At 52.4% G+C, this 18,737-nt stretch overlaps 7 protein-coding genes across 7 annotated transcripts; 4 read left to right on the top strand and 3 right to left on the bottom strand.

The window, feature by feature from the left end:
* Positions 1-62: 62 nt before the first annotated feature.
* On the bottom strand, positions 63-1,110 carry CC1G_06294 (cytochrome c oxidase assembly protein COX11; the record flags this gene model as incomplete). Its single annotated transcript, XM_001836157.2, has 4 exons — positions 63-186; positions 247-413; positions 476-793; positions 850-1,110. The coding sequence occupies 4 exons, from the start codon at positions 1,108-1,110 to the stop codon at positions 63-65; spliced, it is 870 nt and encodes a 289-aa protein (XP_001836209.2).
* A 182-nt stretch (positions 1,111-1,292) lies between these two features.
* On the top strand, positions 1,293-2,499 carry CC1G_06295 (chaperone regulator; the record flags this gene model as incomplete). Its single annotated transcript, XM_001836158.2, has 6 exons — positions 1,293-1,444; positions 1,494-1,570; positions 1,626-1,687; positions 1,755-1,963; positions 2,026-2,129; positions 2,191-2,499. The coding sequence occupies 6 exons, from the start codon at positions 1,293-1,295 to the stop codon at positions 2,280-2,282; spliced, it is 696 nt and encodes a 231-aa protein (XP_001836210.1). The 3' UTR covers positions 2,283-2,499.
* A 682-nt stretch (positions 2,500-3,181) lies between these two features.
* Positions 3,182-5,005, bottom strand: CC1G_06296 (hypothetical protein; the record flags this gene model as incomplete). The annotated part of the gene is made up of 5 exons (XM_001836159.2): positions 3,182-3,716; positions 3,774-3,915; positions 3,971-4,064; positions 4,576-4,779; positions 4,958-5,005. 5 exons carry the CDS (start codon positions 5,003-5,005, stop codon positions 3,182-3,184), a joined length of 1,023 nt encoding a protein of 340 aa, XP_001836211.2.
* A 1,735-nt stretch (positions 5,006-6,740) lies between these two features.
* Positions 6,741-8,525, top strand: CC1G_06297 (hypothetical protein; the record flags this gene model as incomplete). The annotated part of the gene is made up of 5 exons (XM_001836160.1): positions 6,741-6,938; positions 7,003-7,177; positions 7,232-7,626; positions 7,680-8,377; positions 8,429-8,525. The coding sequence occupies 5 exons, from the start codon at positions 6,741-6,743 to the stop codon at positions 8,523-8,525; spliced, it is 1,563 nt and encodes a 520-aa protein (XP_001836212.1).
* Positions 8,526-8,635: 110 nt separating this feature from the next.
* On the bottom strand, positions 8,636-9,614 carry CC1G_06298 (hypothetical protein; the record flags this gene model as incomplete). The annotated part of the gene is made up of 4 exons (XM_001836161.1): positions 8,636-8,676; positions 8,735-8,774; positions 8,826-9,227; positions 9,282-9,614. 4 exons carry the CDS (start codon positions 9,612-9,614, stop codon positions 8,636-8,638), a joined length of 816 nt encoding a protein of 271 aa, XP_001836213.1.
* Positions 9,615-9,835: 221 nt separating this feature from the next.
* CC1G_06299 (hypothetical protein) lies at positions 9,836-16,483 on the top strand (the record flags this gene model as incomplete). The annotated part of the gene is made up of 9 exons (XM_001836162.2): positions 9,836-9,922; positions 9,981-10,128; positions 10,182-10,592; positions 10,642-12,477; positions 12,526-15,125; positions 15,178-15,406; positions 15,459-15,592; positions 15,652-15,743; positions 15,796-16,483. The coding sequence occupies 9 exons, from the start codon at positions 9,836-9,838 to the stop codon at positions 16,481-16,483; spliced, it is 6,225 nt and encodes a 2,074-aa protein (XP_001836214.2).
* A 498-nt stretch (positions 16,484-16,981) lies between these two features.
* Positions 16,982-18,686, top strand: CC1G_06300 (hypothetical protein; the record flags this gene model as incomplete). Its single annotated transcript, XM_001836163.2, has 6 exons — positions 16,982-17,220; positions 17,279-17,301; positions 17,355-17,391; positions 17,447-17,516; positions 17,571-17,807; positions 17,861-18,686. The coding sequence occupies exons 1-6, from the start codon at positions 17,079-17,081 to the stop codon at positions 18,684-18,686; spliced, it is 1,335 nt and encodes a 444-aa protein (XP_001836215.2). The 5' UTR covers positions 16,982-17,078.
* Positions 18,687-18,737: the final 51 nt, after the last annotated feature.

Below are 18,737 nucleotides of genomic sequence, written 5' to 3' on the forward strand. Positions count from 1 at the left end.
ATATTCTAAGTGTACACTAGATCTAATTCTAATGGTCAGTAAATACAATGTCCCATGGTACCTTACGAAGACTTTTCCGATGACGATGAGCTCGAGCCATGCTCGAATTTGTCGAAGCCCAGAGAGCTCTGGACAGCGTCGTCAGTAGCATCCGGTTCTAGATGACCAAACTTGTTGCGACGAGCCCTGAATTTCGAGTTAGTAAGCTTTTTTACAGAAAGGCGGTCGCGAGTTTGTGTGACGTACCGGAAGAAGGTGTAGGACAAGACAACGTCCTGTACATTTCGACAAGCAGGATCTTCGAGGATATCTTTGTCGATGAAGAATAGCAGGGGCATATCAATTTCTTCGCCTGCTAGTAGTTTCTGCTCTTCAAAGCAGAAACACTCGACTTTGGAGAAATACGGAGCCACCTGAACCGTTCCGAGTCACGGAATTAGCGCTTTCACCCCGGGAACACAGGTATACGACATACCCTGTCTGGTGTAACATTGTACGTTGCGATACCAATGATATCCTGCTCCGAATCGTTCTTCGCGGTATAGAACGCCAAACTTGACTCTCCCGGCAACACATTCACAAACTTTTGCTGAGGTGTAAACTTCCAAGGGAGTTGCTCGGACTTGTCAGCGTTGAAATGGACTTTAATCCTTCTTGCGTTTTCGACGGGGACGAGGCGTTCCGGCTCGAAGCGTCCTGTACCAACTTTGGGTGTTCCTGCGAAACCGGTTGCTGCACAGAACATTCGGTAGAGGGGAACGGCGGCGTAACTTGCACCGACCGCGAATAGGATCTGGGGGAGGGACGTCCTTTAAACGCCTTTCATTGGAATGAAATGGGTTCACATACAACAGCGGAGGTGTACATGAACAAAGCTTGATTCCGTTCACGATAAACCTGCTCCCTCGTCTTAAACTTTGGCCTTGGAGGTGCATTTCCAGTTAGAGGCGGAGGTGTGCTCGTCGTGGTCGTTGGTCTGGGTGCCGGCGTTGGTGTCGTTGACGCGTGTCTTCTGCACGACATCCGCCATGCTTGTTGGTAGTAGGTTTGGCGACTAGCAAAGGCAAACTGCCTCGCTGACTGGATGCCAATACCTCTAAGGAACGACATCACGAAGGGAGTTAAATGCCTCGGGGAATAAACCGTGAATTATTTCGGAAATCAAATATCGGGCAGGGGCACGTGCCAAGCCACCAGCTGCCCGCGCCAAGCAGATTTGGTCCAGTGGACTTGACTGTCGACCACCATCACGCTTGCTCGTACTTATCGCTGAGATTGGAACTTAGACGGGAATGTCGTCGACGAAACAGCCTGAAGCATCGACCTCGAAAGCAAAGGAAACTGCCCCTGACGTGGCGGACATCGATAGGTTGTTGAATAGAGAAGCGACTGCTTTCCAGAGAGAGGTCGAGGTTGAGCGGATTCTCAAAGCCTTCAAGCTCAAGTAGGTGTTCTATTATTTGCCCAGATACTCAGCCTAATGATATTTACAGCCCGTACGACATCTTAGACATAGACGAAATGTCAACAGCTGAAGAGGTCAAGAAGAGGTACAAGCAGCTGTCGCTTTGTAAGTCGTGACACCATTCTCCTTCAACTTCATTGGTAAACTGACCGCATCCCAGTCATCCATCCAGATAAATGCCCGCACCCACGCTCACCAGAGGCATTTGATATTCTCAAGAAGGTGAGTCCAGTAACTCTACTCGTACCATAGTCATTTAGACGGACCCCCCGCCGCTTCCTCCTTACAGGCCGAATCAGAGCTCTCGGATAAAGCAAAGCGAGAGGAACTAGATGCTCTCATCAATCAAGCTCGAAACAACGTCCTTAGGGCCCTCAGCCTTCCTCTGTCAACCAAACCAGATGATCCAGCCTTGAAGAACTTGACTCCGTCGTTCAAAGTTCGCCTAAGGGCGCAATCGAAGGAATTGCTCATCGAAGAAGAGGTTAGGAGGAGAAAGTACGTCATTACGCTCATTCTTTTTATTTTGAGTTCTTAATTGACTTTGGGTGAAATGTCAGGGCGATAAAGATGAACCTCGCCAACGAAGGTCTGGAGGCACGAAAGAAAGAGGAAGAGATTGCAAGCAAGAAGCGCAAAGCCGAGGAGGAAAAGGCTTGGGAAGGTGCGTCACTCCCTCTCTTGGACGACGTAATTCGCATATTAACTGACCGTCTTTGCTCCAGACAATCGAGAGGAACGGGTTGGTTCTTGGCGGAACTTCGCAGCAACCCAAGGCAAGAAGAAGAAGAAGCAGAAAATTGCTATCCTCGGCTGAGCGCAATCCTTTGCTGCTCACCCATCGTACCCTCATCCTTCCGTTCGATTTCAGGCGCCTCGCCCTTTTTATACCAACGTTCAACATACAATCACCCCCTGGCGCCCATCCACCACACCATTCGAATCCTTTGTATGTACAGTTAATTTCCGTGTACTTTTATCCTTATCTCCTGTTGGGCGCGAATGTGGGCTCATTGTAACTAGGGCTGGCGCATCTTCTCTATATGGGCGTCGTTGGCTCGTGCCATACTCTTAAATGTTAAGTGGATCTCGTTCATCCAAATCGTTGCTGATTCTTCTGTATACAGTAGGGCTGCCTCGGTGTGTGGCACAGCCCACCAGGATTCCTCTGGGAAAAGTCAAACCACTGCACGTTTGCCATTGCGTTGCTGCGCCAAGATAGCGTAAGCCTGAGACAAGACGTGAATATCTTGCTGGCGAAGTCTCAAAGCACAGCGTGACATTCATTGACGGTCGCATCGGATGACTTCTGAGGTCTCAGCCAGGGGGGCATCAAGTTTATGCATTTGATGAACAAAGTTCTTCATCCTGCTCCAACTGATGGTTACTAGACAATATCCGACGTTGAGCATATCTGACAAGGGCTCGTGAGTACAGGCGCGCTCCCCTCAGCCGTGTGCATCCCAGCAGCATGGTCTCGTTCGCTTTGGGGCAAGGTCTTTCCCTTTTGGGAAAATATGATTGATTTACTGGCCACCCTCGATCAGCGCTTGTGTCTTGAACAAGGATTTCTACATCGTCAGGTGCTGGGAGAGATGAATGTCGAAGTTTTTCTAGCTACAAATACAATGGGTGGTACAAAATACACAGATTTGAGATACGAAAGAAGGGTGTCAACCTTGTGTCTATCCAATCGTAACAGTGCCGCGCAGCTTGCTACACGGCATAGCAATACCGCTCCTTTTGCATCGAAAGACTGCTCTCCATGGAGGCCATACTCCTTGCGTCAGAGTCTCCTGAATACGCTCCGGATCTTCCAAGGCTGGTGCTCGGGTATCCACTGTACTCCTCGAAGCTTTCCTGACACACACTACAGCTACACCCTTCCTCTTCTTCGTTGGGCGTGCTTCCGTCGCCTGTGCCGCCATCATACGTCATAATCACGCTTGTGAAAATATCCCCAGTGGCCGTCTGACCTCGCCCTCTTCGGATTATCCTGGAACCTGCGTAGTAGTTGAAGGGATATAGTCGGAAATGGATGTCGGATGAGAGGGCCGGGTCGCGGAGGTTCAGGATTAGGCGCGAGACGAGGGTAGCGTAGAGGCTGTTCGTCAGAGTTACGACGTTTCCTCTTGAGTAATCCTGCGAAGCGTCAGCGCGGGTGATCCAGGGGAGAAGAACGAAGAGAGGGCCGCTCACGTCGAAAGCGTAGTAGGATACAATGACAGCCATGTTGGCGAGCATGACAACCCTGGAGATGTCCTGTTAGTACTGGATGACTGGGGAAGAAATTGAAAGGCCTGCTCACCCAAAGTACAAAGCACCATCCCTCAGGAGAATCCTCAGCACTACCGAATTCTCCTTCTGGATGATCTGAATGGATTTGTACAATGTGAGGACGAAGACGACGACTTCCGCTGACATCCCAAGGAGGATGGCAGGCATAAAACCTGTCGGCAAAAAGTTGCATCAGCATTATTTCCAGACGAGCTGTAAGCGACTGACTTTGGATGGACTCTAAAGATATGGGTAGTATACACCCCCTAGGTGGAAGTTGGCTCTCGCGGTAGGCCAGGGAAGGCGCTGTCACCAGGCCCCACTACGCGTATCCAAAAAAAAGTTGCGTTAGCACCAGGTAACGAGCGAGTAACCAGTGAGCGCAGAGGAGGCTAAGGCGTAGGAAACGCATGTAGATGCGGCGAAGTATAGAGATCCGAAGAAAGTCGCACTCACAGTTGCGCTTCCAACCACTGCCATAGCGATTGTACATAGGCAGATGAGGATTAGTCTGTTCTTTCCGTAGAGAACGTAGGTTCGGACGATGAGAATTGCTGGGTGAAGGGGAGGTGCACAGAAGGTTGTGAGTGGGACTGAGTCACTGATTTCGGGGAAAACCAGTTATACTCACCTCCCATGAGCGCTTGCGAAAGGAATACCGCGACATGGTGGAAACTTGTGAGGGCTTTACACCTACGACTAAGTGTTAACTAGGCTCTTCCCGTCCTCAAAGGTGCCTGATGACTCACGTCTACACTCCCCAAACCATCGCACAAAGTCCTCGTCAGTGCCTCTTCCTTTAGAAGTCGGCGAACGAAGCATAGTCAACGTACCAGCACTCTCCCAGGGTCTGCACTCCCCCAAAAGTACTGCACTACCAGCGCCGGGGCCAGGAGAATCGAAAAGTACCGGTGGAGGACGAACAGGATGGTGATAAGCGTGAGCTTATTCGAGCCCTTCCAGATCCAGTTTACTTCGTCGCAAAAGGTGAGGGCATAATCGTATAGGAGGATGGCTGTCAGTACCCAAATCAAATTCTTGCGTCAGTATGAGTTCAATCAATTGCTGTGATGATGGAGAGGAATGTGTTCGGAAGTGAAGACAGTAATTTAAAAGGCGATGCTTGAGATTCAATTGATGAGATAGATGGAGAGAAGGGGCGGCTGATGGAACAAGGACGAAAGGCGCCTTGATCACAAGCTTCAAAATACGTACAGAGCGAGATTGCGACGATGTACTGTGTTGGATAGCTGTGGTGCGCATGGCATAGTGGCCCAATGACGGAATGTGTCGAAGAGAAAAGCCCACTTGATTAGTATACGGGAGGAATCGAGAGAAGGCGAGACGCACACAACTGATTGGTTCACCAACGATTCCGAGCCAGATTGAACGAGTGACATAGAGCTTCGATCTCCTTCACAGAAGGGGCGCGCGTTAGTTTAACGAACGACGGAAGAATGGGTGGGCGCAGCCCAGGGTGATGATAGTGCCTGCAGAGAAGAATGAACGACAGATGACAGACGGGCGAAAAGGGGCGTCTTGACTGGGTCCCACCAGACGCGATGGAGGGGGAAGTCGACCAATGACCAATGGTCTGATCGAGTGCCACAAGTATCGAATGACCTCGTAACCGTCACTGTTCCTGGAAGGACGAGGTACTTCGTAACGAGGGGACAGCACCTCTGTTGACCTTGGGAACGAATCCAGAGCCAGGGGCAAAGTCAGACCGAAGACCTGGGAAAAGGAAGGTCCTGTAAAAAGAGAGGGCCGTCTTCGATGAATTGCTGGTAGTCTGGCGTTGGCACGGAAAAGAGACCAGCCCTGGTGGAAGGTCGAGTGCTGGAGCGTGATCGACCAATTGGAGGGGACAGACTACGTCGCGCTGTACCTCCAGGGTACCGGGTTGGTTGTCGGTAGTCAATCCTAAGTTCCACCGCGACTGTGTGAGTTGAGTGTAGAAGTCGTTCCAACCTTCCGATGATCTCGAAAACACGAAACTGCCGTGGAAAGTTCACGTAACGCCTTCTCCCCAAGATTTTTGGACCTGTATCACTGAAAGGTGGTCGTTCTCTGGGCGAGTGTAGGAAGCATCGCAACCAGGGAAAAAGCGGACCGAGGGGAATTTAAGAAAAGGGATACCGGAGAATAGGGGGAGATTGGGAATGATATGGCAGAGCTTAGTACTCACGACAACGGGTGGCGCTGAGCGCGCGGGTTCAGTTGAGATCTAGTAGGCGGTCAAGAGACAAGTAGCGCCAGCTCAGAAGGGGATCATACCTATCGTCCGTCCATATCTGGGAAACGCACTTGGGGGGACCCAATGCGAGGGAACAATCAAGCTCGTATCAGACAGTATTTATGGAGCGGACCCGGCGATATAAAATGAGCAGCGCAATAATGGAGAACATTATTGATATTCCGGAAGAGAAGACGCTGCTTTTGGAAAAATAATATGTTCTTAAAACATGTAGGTACGTACAGAGCGGTGTTGCAGGTGAAAATAGACGCTGTCATCACCCTGTCGTTGTCAACCTGATAGTAGATACCGTCATAACACTGAAAGCGTATCATGTCATGTACTCCAGGATGGCCGAGTTCGATGAAGAGTTTCAGCCAGTGGGCCAGTGGAAAGCAGTGGAAGCGCCCAAATTGATTAGATCAGATGATCCACTTATCTTATCTGATCCAGACTGATTAGCCCGCCGACCGCTTGCTGAACAGTGGAATATCGGAAAGGGTCAGGTTGGGGTCAGGCCTCAGGAGAGGTAAAGACACCAACCAATCTAAGTAATTGAGCAAAAGCACTAGCAGGGGCCTTTGGATCCCCGTTCCGCCGTAAACCTTTTATTGGCGATGCCGTGATGGGTGACATCAAGACACGCCGCCTCCGACACGCTGTTGGCTGTTGGCCAGCTTCGATGATGACCATGCACCTCGCTTAAGCCTTTTCGTCCATTTCCTCGTCCAACCACGCGCCAAGATACCCCGGATTTTGAAAATGGCAAGGCTTCGACGCGAAACGACGAGTAATGAAGGAAGCTATCTTCCTCCATCGCCAAATACCCGGCCGTTGCGCGTAGTGGCTGCCGGAACACTGTTCCAAACCCATACCCTTTCGATACCCACGCATCCCGAACCGAGTGGTGTCATTCGTGCCCACTCAGTGGAGAAGACCAGGGGAGGATCAGCTAATCTCGTATGTGCGGAGGATAGAGCACCCTGATTCGATGTACATGGCAGGCTGAGCTTAGTGTGAACAGGTTTTGTCTCTACTGGCCCAGTTTGCCAATGTCGATGCGGCTTTGGTGGCCTCATTGGGAGGTAACGAGGAGGGAAAAGCTGTTCTCAAGGAACTGGAAAGGGAAGGCGTGAACACACAGTATTGCAAGATTTGGAAGGACGCCGGCGTTCCGAGTGCTTGGGTGCTACATTCCGGTGAGTTCTTACCTAGTCTTAGGCCATGAACTGACAATGACAATGGGTTCCAAGTGAACAACGGATCTCGTTCAGTAATAAACCATAATCCATTGCCGGATATCACCCACGAGGATTTCATTTCGCTCCTTGGTCCTCTGTTGGCCCCCGAGAACTACCCAAATCTGTTCTCTCCAAGCAATAGTCCTACCATCCCAGCTTACGGATCGACTTCCTCTCTGCAGGCCAACACACCCCGACCTTCCCAGACAGGTCCCCGACCAACACCGTTCCTTCACAATCCCAATAGCCCCGCCCCTTTCGATTGGTTACATTTCGAGGGTAGATCGGTCAAGACCACCTTGAGTAACATAACCGGACTGGATGGCCTTGCACGCGAAAAGAAATGGAGAAGCCACTGTGTCTTTAGTATCGATGTTGGCCGGAGGGGCAGGCAGGGTGTGGAGGCGGTAGGTCACTCTGCTAGGGTGTGCGGATTGTCGATTGACATTCTCTACCACAGTTGATTCCTTACGCTGACGTGGTATTCTTGAATAAACATTACGCGCAAGCCCATTCGCCTCACTACGCGTCCACGCCCCGAACTTTCTTGCTCTCCCTCACATCCATCGCACCACCTCACTGCTTGCTGGTGGCGCATTGGGGAACGGAAGGCTCAGCCGTGCTCTCCCTCCCGACGAAGGAATACTTCCAGAGCTCAGGGTGGGTAGAAGAAAAGCCCCCTTCCGATGCCTACGACACCAATGGAGACCATGGGGGAAGAAACGATCCGTCACTTCGATCCGTCAGGAGCGGAAGTGATTTCTGGGCTGGAGATAGGAGCAGGACACCGTCCACCACCGCATTCACCGCTGGGGACTTCCTTTCGGACAGCGGACACGGCCATTCGACTATGAACTCGTATTCTCATCGGCATATGGGACACAATCCAAACTCGAGCGGTCAATACACAACCACGGATTATTCGCGTGACCTCTACCGCGATGACATTTCACAGAGAACGGAGACAGATGATCGAGGGAATGACGGAGTGGTCGACGAGGTTGGTGCGCACGATGCGTTTATTGCGGGGATGATCTTTGCCTTGAGTCGAAAGCTGTGTCCTGGGCTACCGTACACGCCTGCATGGTCTGGAGAGGATCCCAGTTCGTTGTCCAGTGACAATGAACGCACTAGATGGAAGTTGGATGAATGCCTCAGGTATGTGTACTTTAGCAATTCTTTGGCTTCCCCTGACTGGCCTATTCATAGGTTTGCAACCGAGCTTTCTGGCAGAAAGGCACGTCGGAAAGACTGGGCCGGGTTGGCGGAGGAGATGGTACAAGCTGGTTGGTTCGATTCGCCCTGATTACTTCTGCTACACCTCTATGAACGTAATGATTACCGGATATCTTTCTGTCTTCTCTGCTGTATGGTTTACTGTAATACTCTATACTAATCACCTAGGTCCTGTCGCCTTCAGAATATGGCGTGTATTATTCCGCTCCCAACCGCATTTCCTGCAGAGTGGCTTAGCGGTTAATGTCATGCTGGTAACCTGACGTCACTGAAACTGACCTGCACCGAACCCTATTCCTCCCGCTGCTGCCTGTGCGAGCTACAGATGAACAGGTGTCAGCTACTTTCAGACAGACTAGGATGGAATTACAGTGTTGCCAAACGTTCCACCCAAGCTTTGTTTCTTAGGTTCATTGGGCTGCATTGGAGGTAGCTGCTGTTGACTTGGAAGTGGGGCAGGTGGTCCAGGATTGACATATGCGGGAGAATTATTGGGTGGGTTATAAGGAGGTTGGGCGGGAGGAGGGTATGGTGGCGCTGTGTAGGTCGGTGTGGCTGGGGGATAGGGTCGTATACCAGGTGGATATCTCGGTCCCCCCATGTGAGCGGGTGAATTACCGGGGACGACTGGAGGGCCATTCGGTACACGCGAGACGTACGCTGAGGGAAAGAGCCCTGTTTTCCCATTGTATCTCCCTGTCCACCAATCCGCATTGGTCTCTGAAATGATATCTACAATGTCACCTTCACGGAAGGATAGGTCGTTGGGTTCCTGAATTCCGATTTAGGAAGGTTTGCAGGGGTTCTCGCTTGGTAGACGGATCACCTTGTTATCTTCGTTATAGCCCCAGATGGCCTTGGCTCGGAATAAACAAGGCGTTGGAGGTGCGGGTACCGAGGGGCGGAGTCTACTTCCTTGTTCTGTTCCCCGTTCTTTCTTTTCTGACGAAAAACTGTTTCTTTCTCCTTGGAATGACGGTCCCCTGTTTTGAACTTCGTCTGTCGGAGCCATAGCGAGGGCTGACTGAGAGCAGGTCAATTTGAAAAGGATGTCTTCCCCGTCTTTCTCGCCCATGGCCTTCCGAGCGAGCAGGTACTGAACATTCTGCTTTGTCTGAGAAAGAATAAAGTCGAGAGCGGCGTCCGGCGGGCCTGTCATTGTTGCTGGAAATAGGAGTTTTCGAACCGAAAGGGGGTGGGGAGCGAGCTCGGGGGTTTTGATGGAATTTCCATTTTGGACTGAAAGCACGGGCCGTCGGACAGGCCTGGCCACGTGAGGCTGAGCGCGGTCAGACTTGCATTCGCCGCTTGCCTCGAGTCAACCAAGTCCACCATTTACTTCCGGGATTCAGCTATTCTCCTGTGCCCGTGGCCTCGACGATGAGCACGACACCTCTCGTTCGGCCTGCACAGTCCCAGGTCTCAATAGAGCCTACAGCAAAAAACCCTCTTTCAGATGGATTCAATGTAAGTTTGGAGTTGGAATTGGCGTTCGAGTTTGCTGAATACAGTTTCTTGTGAATAGTATCCGCAGTTTCGTCTTTTGAACAAGAAGGCTAGGATATCAGTTTCGAAAGCGTATGAAGCAACGCCTGAAACGAACTATCACCTTCTTGCTATTGCGAACTCGCGCGGATGGTTTGCTGCTGCTCGGTTTGACGGCTCTTCTTATGGTGCGTCTTTTCTGGACTATTTCAATAACGCGTCTGAACTTTCCTCCTTGTAGAAATTGTTCTCTCACCTGTATCCGACCTGAGGTCTGCCTTGAAGGAGGCAAAAGAGGACAGCGACAACGACTTTAGCCCCAAACGAAGGATAGCTCTACCCCAGGGAAAGCCTAACATCCTAACATTCGCCAATCACGATACAAGCCTCCTCGTCGGAATAGAAGGAGGATCAGTACTATCATTCAACTCGTCAACGATCCTTTCACCTGGAGAAGGTCCAGTTCAACCCGAACATACGGTTCAGCTTCAATCCGCACCACTGCGACAAATTCTCCCAAATCCCGGTACAGAGCCAAACCTTGTCGACAAGGTTGCGATTGTTGGAAATGGGACCATTCAGGTTTTCAATACAAAGTTGGAACCACAGGGAGGATGGACGGCGAGCGACGCGGATACCAACCCCATGGCAGGTGTGTACGCCCAATTCGGCTCTGCGCTGACAACTCATCGCGTTTGCAGTCGCATGGTCTCCCAAAGGAAAGCACATTGCAATCGGCCTGAAATCCGGTGACATTTTGACCTACGCATTGACGAATATGACCGCACCACATAAACACATTCCGCCCACATTCCAAGGCACACTCATGTCACTCAGCTGGACAGGTCCCGGTCATACCTTCCGCACCAGCTATACCGACCCGCAAGACTCGAGCAATCTCACACTTCACGTCGTTTCAATCGACACAAAGACATCCACTGGAGTGTATTACTCGTTGACGCATCCTTTCGCGTCCGGGGACCGCACATTTCAATCACCATACACCGTCCAGTTGCCCAAATGGGATGAAGATGCAGGTACCGCCGATCATTCCAAGTCTCTTGTTGTCTATGGAGATGCGACTTCAGTTGACATTGAGATATTGGCGCACGAAGGCCACTCATGGTATCAGCAATCGCAAGAGAACCCCGTCTCTTTGCCACTCAACAAGGATGACGAGGATACAATGATGCTGTCAATGGACGCAGACTTGACGGACACGTCCCTCTCGACGCCAACAATTTACGTCTACCTCAACGATGGAACTATCCAGGGATGGTACCTCGAGCATTCCAAACCGTATCCCTTGATGGTAACAGGGACCGTCCCAGCACCACCCGCCATTCAATCAGACACCTCGATGGCAGCCGAGTCGCCTGTAAAACCAACCACCACTTCCCCCTTCGGTGCCACATCAACTTCCACAAGTGCATTTGGCCAGCCTTCCTTTGGTCAACCTGCATTCGGGTCAACGGGCTTTGGACAAGCGCCTAAACCTGCTGCTGCCCCTACAACCGGTGGCTTTGCCAGCTTCGCTGGATCTACAACGGCATTTGGCGCGGGTGCTACGACTTCGGCCTTCGGGTCACAAGCGACCATTACTAGTTCACCGTTTGGGTCTCAGAACACCAGTTCACCATTTGGATCGCAGCCATCCACGGCCGCCACGACGTCGCCCTTTGGCAATGCAGGGACGACGTCGACTTCCGCCTTTGGTTCTACTGGAACCTCAGGCTTCGGGTCCTTTGCTAACACCGGGAACTCTGGATTCGGCAGCGGCACTTCAGCATTCAGTTCCCTTGCAAATTCCACAAGTACAACAAACGTGTTTGGTGGATCGTCATTTGGTGCATCGAACAACAATAACGCCGCTGCTTCCCCTCCATCTGTATTCGGCGGTGCAGCGCCTGCCTCCGATATGACTAGGGAGGCCTCCATGGCAGATGACACCCCATCGTTTGGAGGACTCTCGTTGGGCTCCAGTAATACCACATCAAATTCGTCTAAACCCAGTGCTGGAGGGATGTTTGGCTCGTTTGGGAACTCAAATAATTCGACAACTGGGAGTGCATTCGGCAATACGACTGGAGGTGGAATCTTGAAACCAGCTACCGGGTTTGGCGCAGCTTTCGGGGCTAATCCCGACAGTCCATTTAGCAAACCTAGCGCACCTGCTGTCAGTGCGTTTGGCGCGTCAGCGACTCCAGCAACAAGTGCCTTTGCAAAACCAGCAACAGCCCCGGCTTTTGGACAGACAGGGTTCGGTACCTCATCTGCAGCGCCAGCAACTAGCACGTTTGGAAAGCCAGCCAGCGCGCCAGCTTTTGGACAGACCGGCTTCGGCACGTCGGCCTTTGGTCAGCCTTCGTTTGGTCAACCTGCCTTTGGGCAAAGCGCATTTGGCACCAAAGCTGCTGCGCCAGCAACGAGTGCTTTCGGATCCAATGCAAGCGCAGCTGGTGGTTTTGGTGCATGGGCCAGCAAGCCTGTTTCACTCACAGATGTCAAGACAGAAACTAAGGACGAGACCCCTCAGGGTGCGTTTCGTGTGGCTCATACTAGTACAGGCGCTGATAATATTACAGCTGCGGTGACTACGGAAAAGAAGGAAGAAGCACCCAAGAGCACCTTTGGTGGAGGCGGCTTCTCTGCATTTGCCGGAAAACCAAGTTCGTTTGGCAGCACTGTTCAACCAGAGAAGAAGGAAGAACCCAAGAGTGTGTTTGGCGGTGGATTCTCTGCCTTTGCTGGGCAGCCCAGTGCTTTCGGAAGCTCTGCCGAGAAGAAGGAAGAGGCGCCCAAGAGCGTATTTGGTAACGGCGGTTTCTCCGCTTTTGTGGGGCAGCCCAGCGCGTTTGGCAGCTCCTCTCAGCAGGAGAAGAAGGAGGAAACAGCCAAGAGTCCTTTCGAGAAGCCGAAGGAACCATCGACTCCAGCGAAGCCAACGCCAGCTGGCCTGACGTCGCCACCCTCCTCTCCTGAACCTGTGCCTTCCTCGCCGCCATTCGGTTCCAAGGAAAGCACACCTGCGGTTGCATTTGGAACGACACAACCCCCCAAAACACCGCCTTCTTTTGGAACATCTTCGTCGTCCGTGCTCCGTCCTGCCACCGGCTTTGGAGCGTTTGGTTCAACGACCCCGGAATCTTCGCCCTTCTTCAAGAAAGATGACAAACCGCCTACAACCTCCGCGTTTGCGCTGTCTGGAACGCCTTCAACGCCTCCTTCAGTATTTGGCCAAAAACCTGCCGCAACTACTACACCGGCATTTGGTTCTCCTTCCGCATTAGGGAGTAAGCCAATGTTTGGCGCAACTTCGGCTTTGGGTAGCACGCCAGCATTCGGTGCCCCATCGCCCTTGGGAGGAAAATCGCCGTTCGGAACTGTCAATGCTGGCTCCTCTCCTACCCCCGCTTCGACTACCAAGCCAACAACCGGTGGATTCGGCGCCTTCAGTAGTGGCCCTACTGCTTTCAGCGCCTTTGCTGCTGGATCCGCCAAGTCGTTTAGCGACGTCTTGAAGGAGAAAGGTAGCGCTGATGAAGCCAAGGAATCTGACAAGGAGAAGGCAAAGGAAGTCAAAACGGGCAAAGTTGAGGAGACCACCGCTTCACCTCCTCCCGCCAAGGCTGATAAACATGTATTTACTTTCCCGAAGGTCAAAGATGAATCTACCACCAAGGACGAAGGAAAGACCGAGGAGAAGGAGGACGTCAAGAAGGAAGAGGACCGAGGAGAGAAGGCGGAGGATACAGAAAGTGAGGGTGGCACTGACAAGCCCTTACTTTCTCCATCCATTGTCGAAATCCTCTCTGCATCGAGTTCGTATGTTAATATCGCAGAGGAGGAAGGTATTGAAGACGACCGCTCAGATGATTATGTATCTGACGAGGAAGAAGAGGATGAAGACTATGTTCCATCTTCCGGGGACGAATCTGACGAGGAAGAAGGAAGTGAAGGGGAGTCGGAAGAAGAACTCAGTCCTCCAGGGTCACCCACAGCCACTTCACCGAAGAAGGAAGTCGAACGTTCTTCGAGCACGCCTCAACCGGAAGTTCCTGATGTCAAGGTCACCCCTGCCGAGTCAACGGTTTCTGAGAAGGGGAAGGAACGAGCAGCGAGCACCACACCACCAGACACTCCTGAGAAAGAGGTGATGCGCAAAAGCCCGTCTCCTTCTCCGTCGTCGCCATTCGGAATCGGTCTTGGACGTCCGAGCACCCGGCCTGTTCGCAGTTCTCCTTTGGCTGGTACGCCTCTATCGAGCGATGACGGTCAAGAGGATGAGGACGAGACCAAGAAGCTCACACCGCCACTTCCCTCGAAAGAAGAGCCCTCGAAGGAGTCCGCAGAACCAGCTACTAAACGACCAAAGACCCCGCCCCTCCTTTCCACTTTCAGTGCTCCCGCATCAATCTCTGTGCCTCCGACCCCCGTCTTGGCACCTGCTGTCGTTCCACCCCGTCCAGCTTCCACCTCTGACACTGCCGCGAAGGCAGAGAGCCCTTCGCCAGCGTCTGTGTTTTCGAAACCTCTGTTCGGGAATACGCAACCATCCCCGTTCGGCACTTTTGGTGCGGCAGCACCCACTGCTCAGCCGAGTTCCTTCGCCACTCCACCCTCCAGTAAAGAAGCAACGCCATTCGGTTTGCCGTCATTCAGCTTGAAGCCAACTTCGTCTCCGACACCCCCAGCCGCACCTGGAAGTCTCTTTGGCAGCACAGGCGCGTTTGGCGCTAAACCCGCTTCGCCTGCACCGTCGTCCGCCCCCGCTTCCAGCACATTCGGTAGCACTGGCTTTTTCGGTACCAAACCTTCATTGCCCGCGCCCTCCACTGCGCCAGCATCCACTCCCAGTGCGCTCAGCAGTACGGGGTTCTTTGGTGCGCAACCAACACCGCCTGCTGCCGGGTCTACCAGCCTCTTCGGCAGTACGGGGGCGTTTGGTACCAAACCAGCGCCGACTGCGGTCCCGGCTGCAGGCCAGGCAACCCCCTCCCCCTTTGGGGCCTCGCCATTTGGATCAGCATTTAAATCCACCCCACAACCCGCACCCGCAACGCCTTCAGCATTCGGCGCTCCTGCACCCAAATCTGCACCACCCCCTCCTGAACTCACCATGGAGGAGGGAATGCAGAAGGAATGTGCCTTGCTGATCATGAGTATCGACAAGGAACTGGCGGAGGTTTGTCACTCCTTTTTTTCCTCGCCACGTTCCGTTACTGATGTTTTGTTAGCTTCGAAAACGCGCTCAACAGGTGAACCAGAAACGAGAAGAGTTTGGAAAGTCGGCCGGTGGATCGTGGCAGAAAGCCGACCTTGGAGATAAATCCAAGTGGGCGCTTGGTGATTTGAAGCAGTTCGGCCAAGTGATGCTGAAACTTGGAGAAGACCTCGATGAGTTGGAGAAACAGAGGGAGGAGGTCAAGCAGGCAGTTCGTGAACTGAGGAGCAGCATGTTGAAGGGTATGATTGTAGATTCTATCTTTCTGATCGGTATTGATAAAATACATTGCAGCTAATACCCGACGCGAGGAGATAATTAGGTTCAACAAAGCTCAAAACGATGCCGACTTTGCCAAAATGCTCAAGATGAGGAGTTTGGGGCCTGAGCACAGCGAATCTCAAACCCACCTGCGGAAGACCGTGAGGGTAAGCTCAAAGCCAGATCCCTTTCGCAGCCCAGCCACTTATAATACTTTCCTGCTCAGAATGTCCGTGACCGTATAACCAAATTGGAGTCGCATCTCCAGAGCTCGAAGAAAAAGCTGGCACAGGCCACCACTGGAAAGGTTTCGATCAAGTGGGTATCATTTATCCCTTCGTCCAGATCTAAGTGGCCGACCGTTTTTCAGGGCCCCGACTTTGGACATCGTGAATAGGACCTTCCGCAACATCGAGCTAGCGATTTCGCAACAAGCCGACGATGTTTCCCAACTTGTGGCCCGTGCTGCCAAGCTCAACCTCGAAGATCAACCCAGCACTCCTTCAACCCCAGCTAGGGATGCTCGCTTGCCGGATCCCGTCCGAAGACAGCCGTACAACGTCACTCCCAACGTGGCGGCTGTGACAGCTGCTGCTCTGAATGCTGAGAGGTCAGCTCATAGGCTCAAGAAGGCACTGTTGTCTGCGCGGAAGGAGCCACTGCTAAACGTCAAGGTCAACTCGGCCACTCCGCCGCCTGTAGCATTCACCTCTACCAACACACCCGCCAAGAAGCCGCCCTCTGAAGCAGCCTTTGGGGGACCAGCGGTACCGATTGACCTATCTGGAGTCGTCTTTACCCCGCCGCCTCCGTCAACATCCAGTTGGAGCCTGCCCGCAAGCGACTCCACCCCGAGTTCGCCAGTCCCAACTGGACGGCGTGGGGCCACAGTTCCCAAGAAACACAGCACGGTGCAGTTGAAGAAGACTCCAGGGACGCCTCCTACGACACCGCCTGTCCCGTCTTTCGATTGGGGACCACTTCCATCTTTCCACAACTCGCCTAGGACTACGCTAGCAGCGAGCTTTACGAAAATAGACACGACGAAAAAAGCCTAGTCGGTCTTGACGCTCTCCAGCGGCTGTAATGTTACGATCATGCCCTAGTGTACCCCTTAACCTATTTGACGACATGTATGAATGTAGTAAATGATGTGCTTCTTAACCAAGTCGAAGGTCCGTTTTGGAAGATTCAGTTCAAGGCACCCGGCATTGTTTGCACCCCGCCAAACAAAGGGCCTATGACGCCCAACTGTGGACCTCGATGTTCTCACCTCAACCATGTATCCGCCTGTCCGGAAACACCGCGCTCGCCGTTTGCCAAGAAGCATAGGAGCGACTAACAGCGACTGGTGATAATCATGTGCCCTTCCATCCTTCGAATTCAGGACAAGAATCTCCAGTGATAGATCCTTACCAAAAAAATTCCCTGTTCTGCAAGGAAACTCTAATTCAAGTGCTGTTAGCGCGTCCCACATGGTGCTGAAAAGAAGCATCGCAGGTTGCAGTTGGGATATATCTGGAATAAATCCCCAAACTTGAAAACAACCCACCTCGGCCATTCCCATATCCCCGCTCCCCTCCTGCACTGGCTGCGCGTCCCACATCCAACCCCGTCTCGTCCCTGAATGCTCCAGCTCGTTCTTCTTGAATTATGGCAGAACGATTGGTGAACATAGACGACACTGACCCTAGTGTTGTCTACAGCCCTCCTGAAGCATGGACCCCGCAGTTTATTTGCCCTGACTGTCGTTCGGCAGATGAGGTTGGAATTGTAGAGGAATCAGCTTATAATGGTGAGTTGCGCGATCCGCTGCAAACGAGTATGATGCTAATTGTCGACTTCTTGACAAGGCACTTGGACGACTGTCCAACCGGTGAGATGCTTTGGCAGTCCTTGCCCCACGTAATGATAACCGTCGTCCCTTAGACGTTCCCTCAAGCCAATATCACCCTGGAGTTCGCCGGTACGAGCATCAGTTCATTGAGGGCAGTGAATAGACATCTAATCTCCCTGAGCAGGGATAGAAGCCACGGCATTCTTTACCTTGTTCACCAACGTGCATCAAATAACAAACAGCGACCTCCCTACGTGAGTGACAATTGATATGATTTGCACAACTAGTTGAGATTGAATTCTCATCAGCGAGAACGTTGCCAATATCGCATTTTATGTAAACGAAACTCGCGTCGATCCCGCTCCTTTGCCATACAACCATTGGTGGTATCCGGATATGCCCCAAGATCCATTCATTCCAGGGCTGATTTTAATGTGGAGAGAGAGGCTTCCCCCTTGGCGGCATACAATACGCGTTGAGTACACCATTGACGTGGATGCAGGAGAGCCCCAGGTCTGGCTAGCCTTCGATAGGCTCGAATACACGTACGTGAATTTCAGCACTCTTACTACGCCTTTGTTTAATCTGGGCACAATAGCCCCGTTCCAGGAGCGGTGCTACCGCCACCCACTTCACCTCGTCCGCCACCCGTACCCAGCGAAACATCCTCCTCTGCGTCTTCCTCCACGGGTCATAGACCGACTGAGAGCAATCGCCCAATCACGGACTTGGAACCGCCTTCAAACTCAAGAGACATCCCCATGATCCTTGGACTCTCAGTTGGTCTTTCTATCTTTTCCGTGCTTGTACTCGGAGCCTTTCTGTTCTGGTTCTATCGACGGCGAAAGTCCAGGCGCCAACCCCCGCCGCCCACTGCAAACTATGTCCATCCGGACAGCATAGACGCCGAAGATGTCCCGCCTCCACGGTACCGTGAGCCTCGTCTCACACAAGTCCCCACCGCCAGTACTACCACCGAGTTCGATCCTTTGAACTTGTACGGTGGGAGTAGTGCCGGTGACCCGACATTGTCGAGCTTGCATTCCCCAGGCTCAGCGACCACATCCTCCCCGGTGTACTACCAGAAATCTTCCTTGGGGCCACTATCCAGTGCTGTCCCATTATCTGCCTCCAATTACAGTCCGACGAGAAGCGGAACGGACTTAAGCTACGTGCCTCACACCCCTGCCCCGGTCTCGCCGTCGACATCATCCGGGCCAGCGTCTCAATATAGTAGCGGAAAGAACGAGAAAACGCCTTTGCGCTTCTTGGTTCCTTCAAACCCAAGCGAAGATGACAGGAGCAGTATTGCGTCGCGAGGAGCAGGAAGAGTTCAAGGGCCTCGTTCGATGGCAGCAAGTACCTCAATGCATGTGCCGAGGACGAGACCTCCCTCTTATACCAGTGAGGGCTACAGATCCTGACCTGATTTTGTTAATGTTGTACAATATTGTTCGTCTAAGTATACATCGAGT

The sequence above is a fragment of the Coprinopsis cinerea genome (genome assembly GCF_000182895.1).
Source record: "Coprinopsis cinerea okayama7#130 chromosome 4 map unlocalized cont3.4, whole genome shotgun sequence".
Taxonomy (NCBI): Eukaryota; Fungi; Basidiomycota; class Agaricomycetes; order Agaricales; family Psathyrellaceae; genus Coprinopsis; species Coprinopsis cinerea.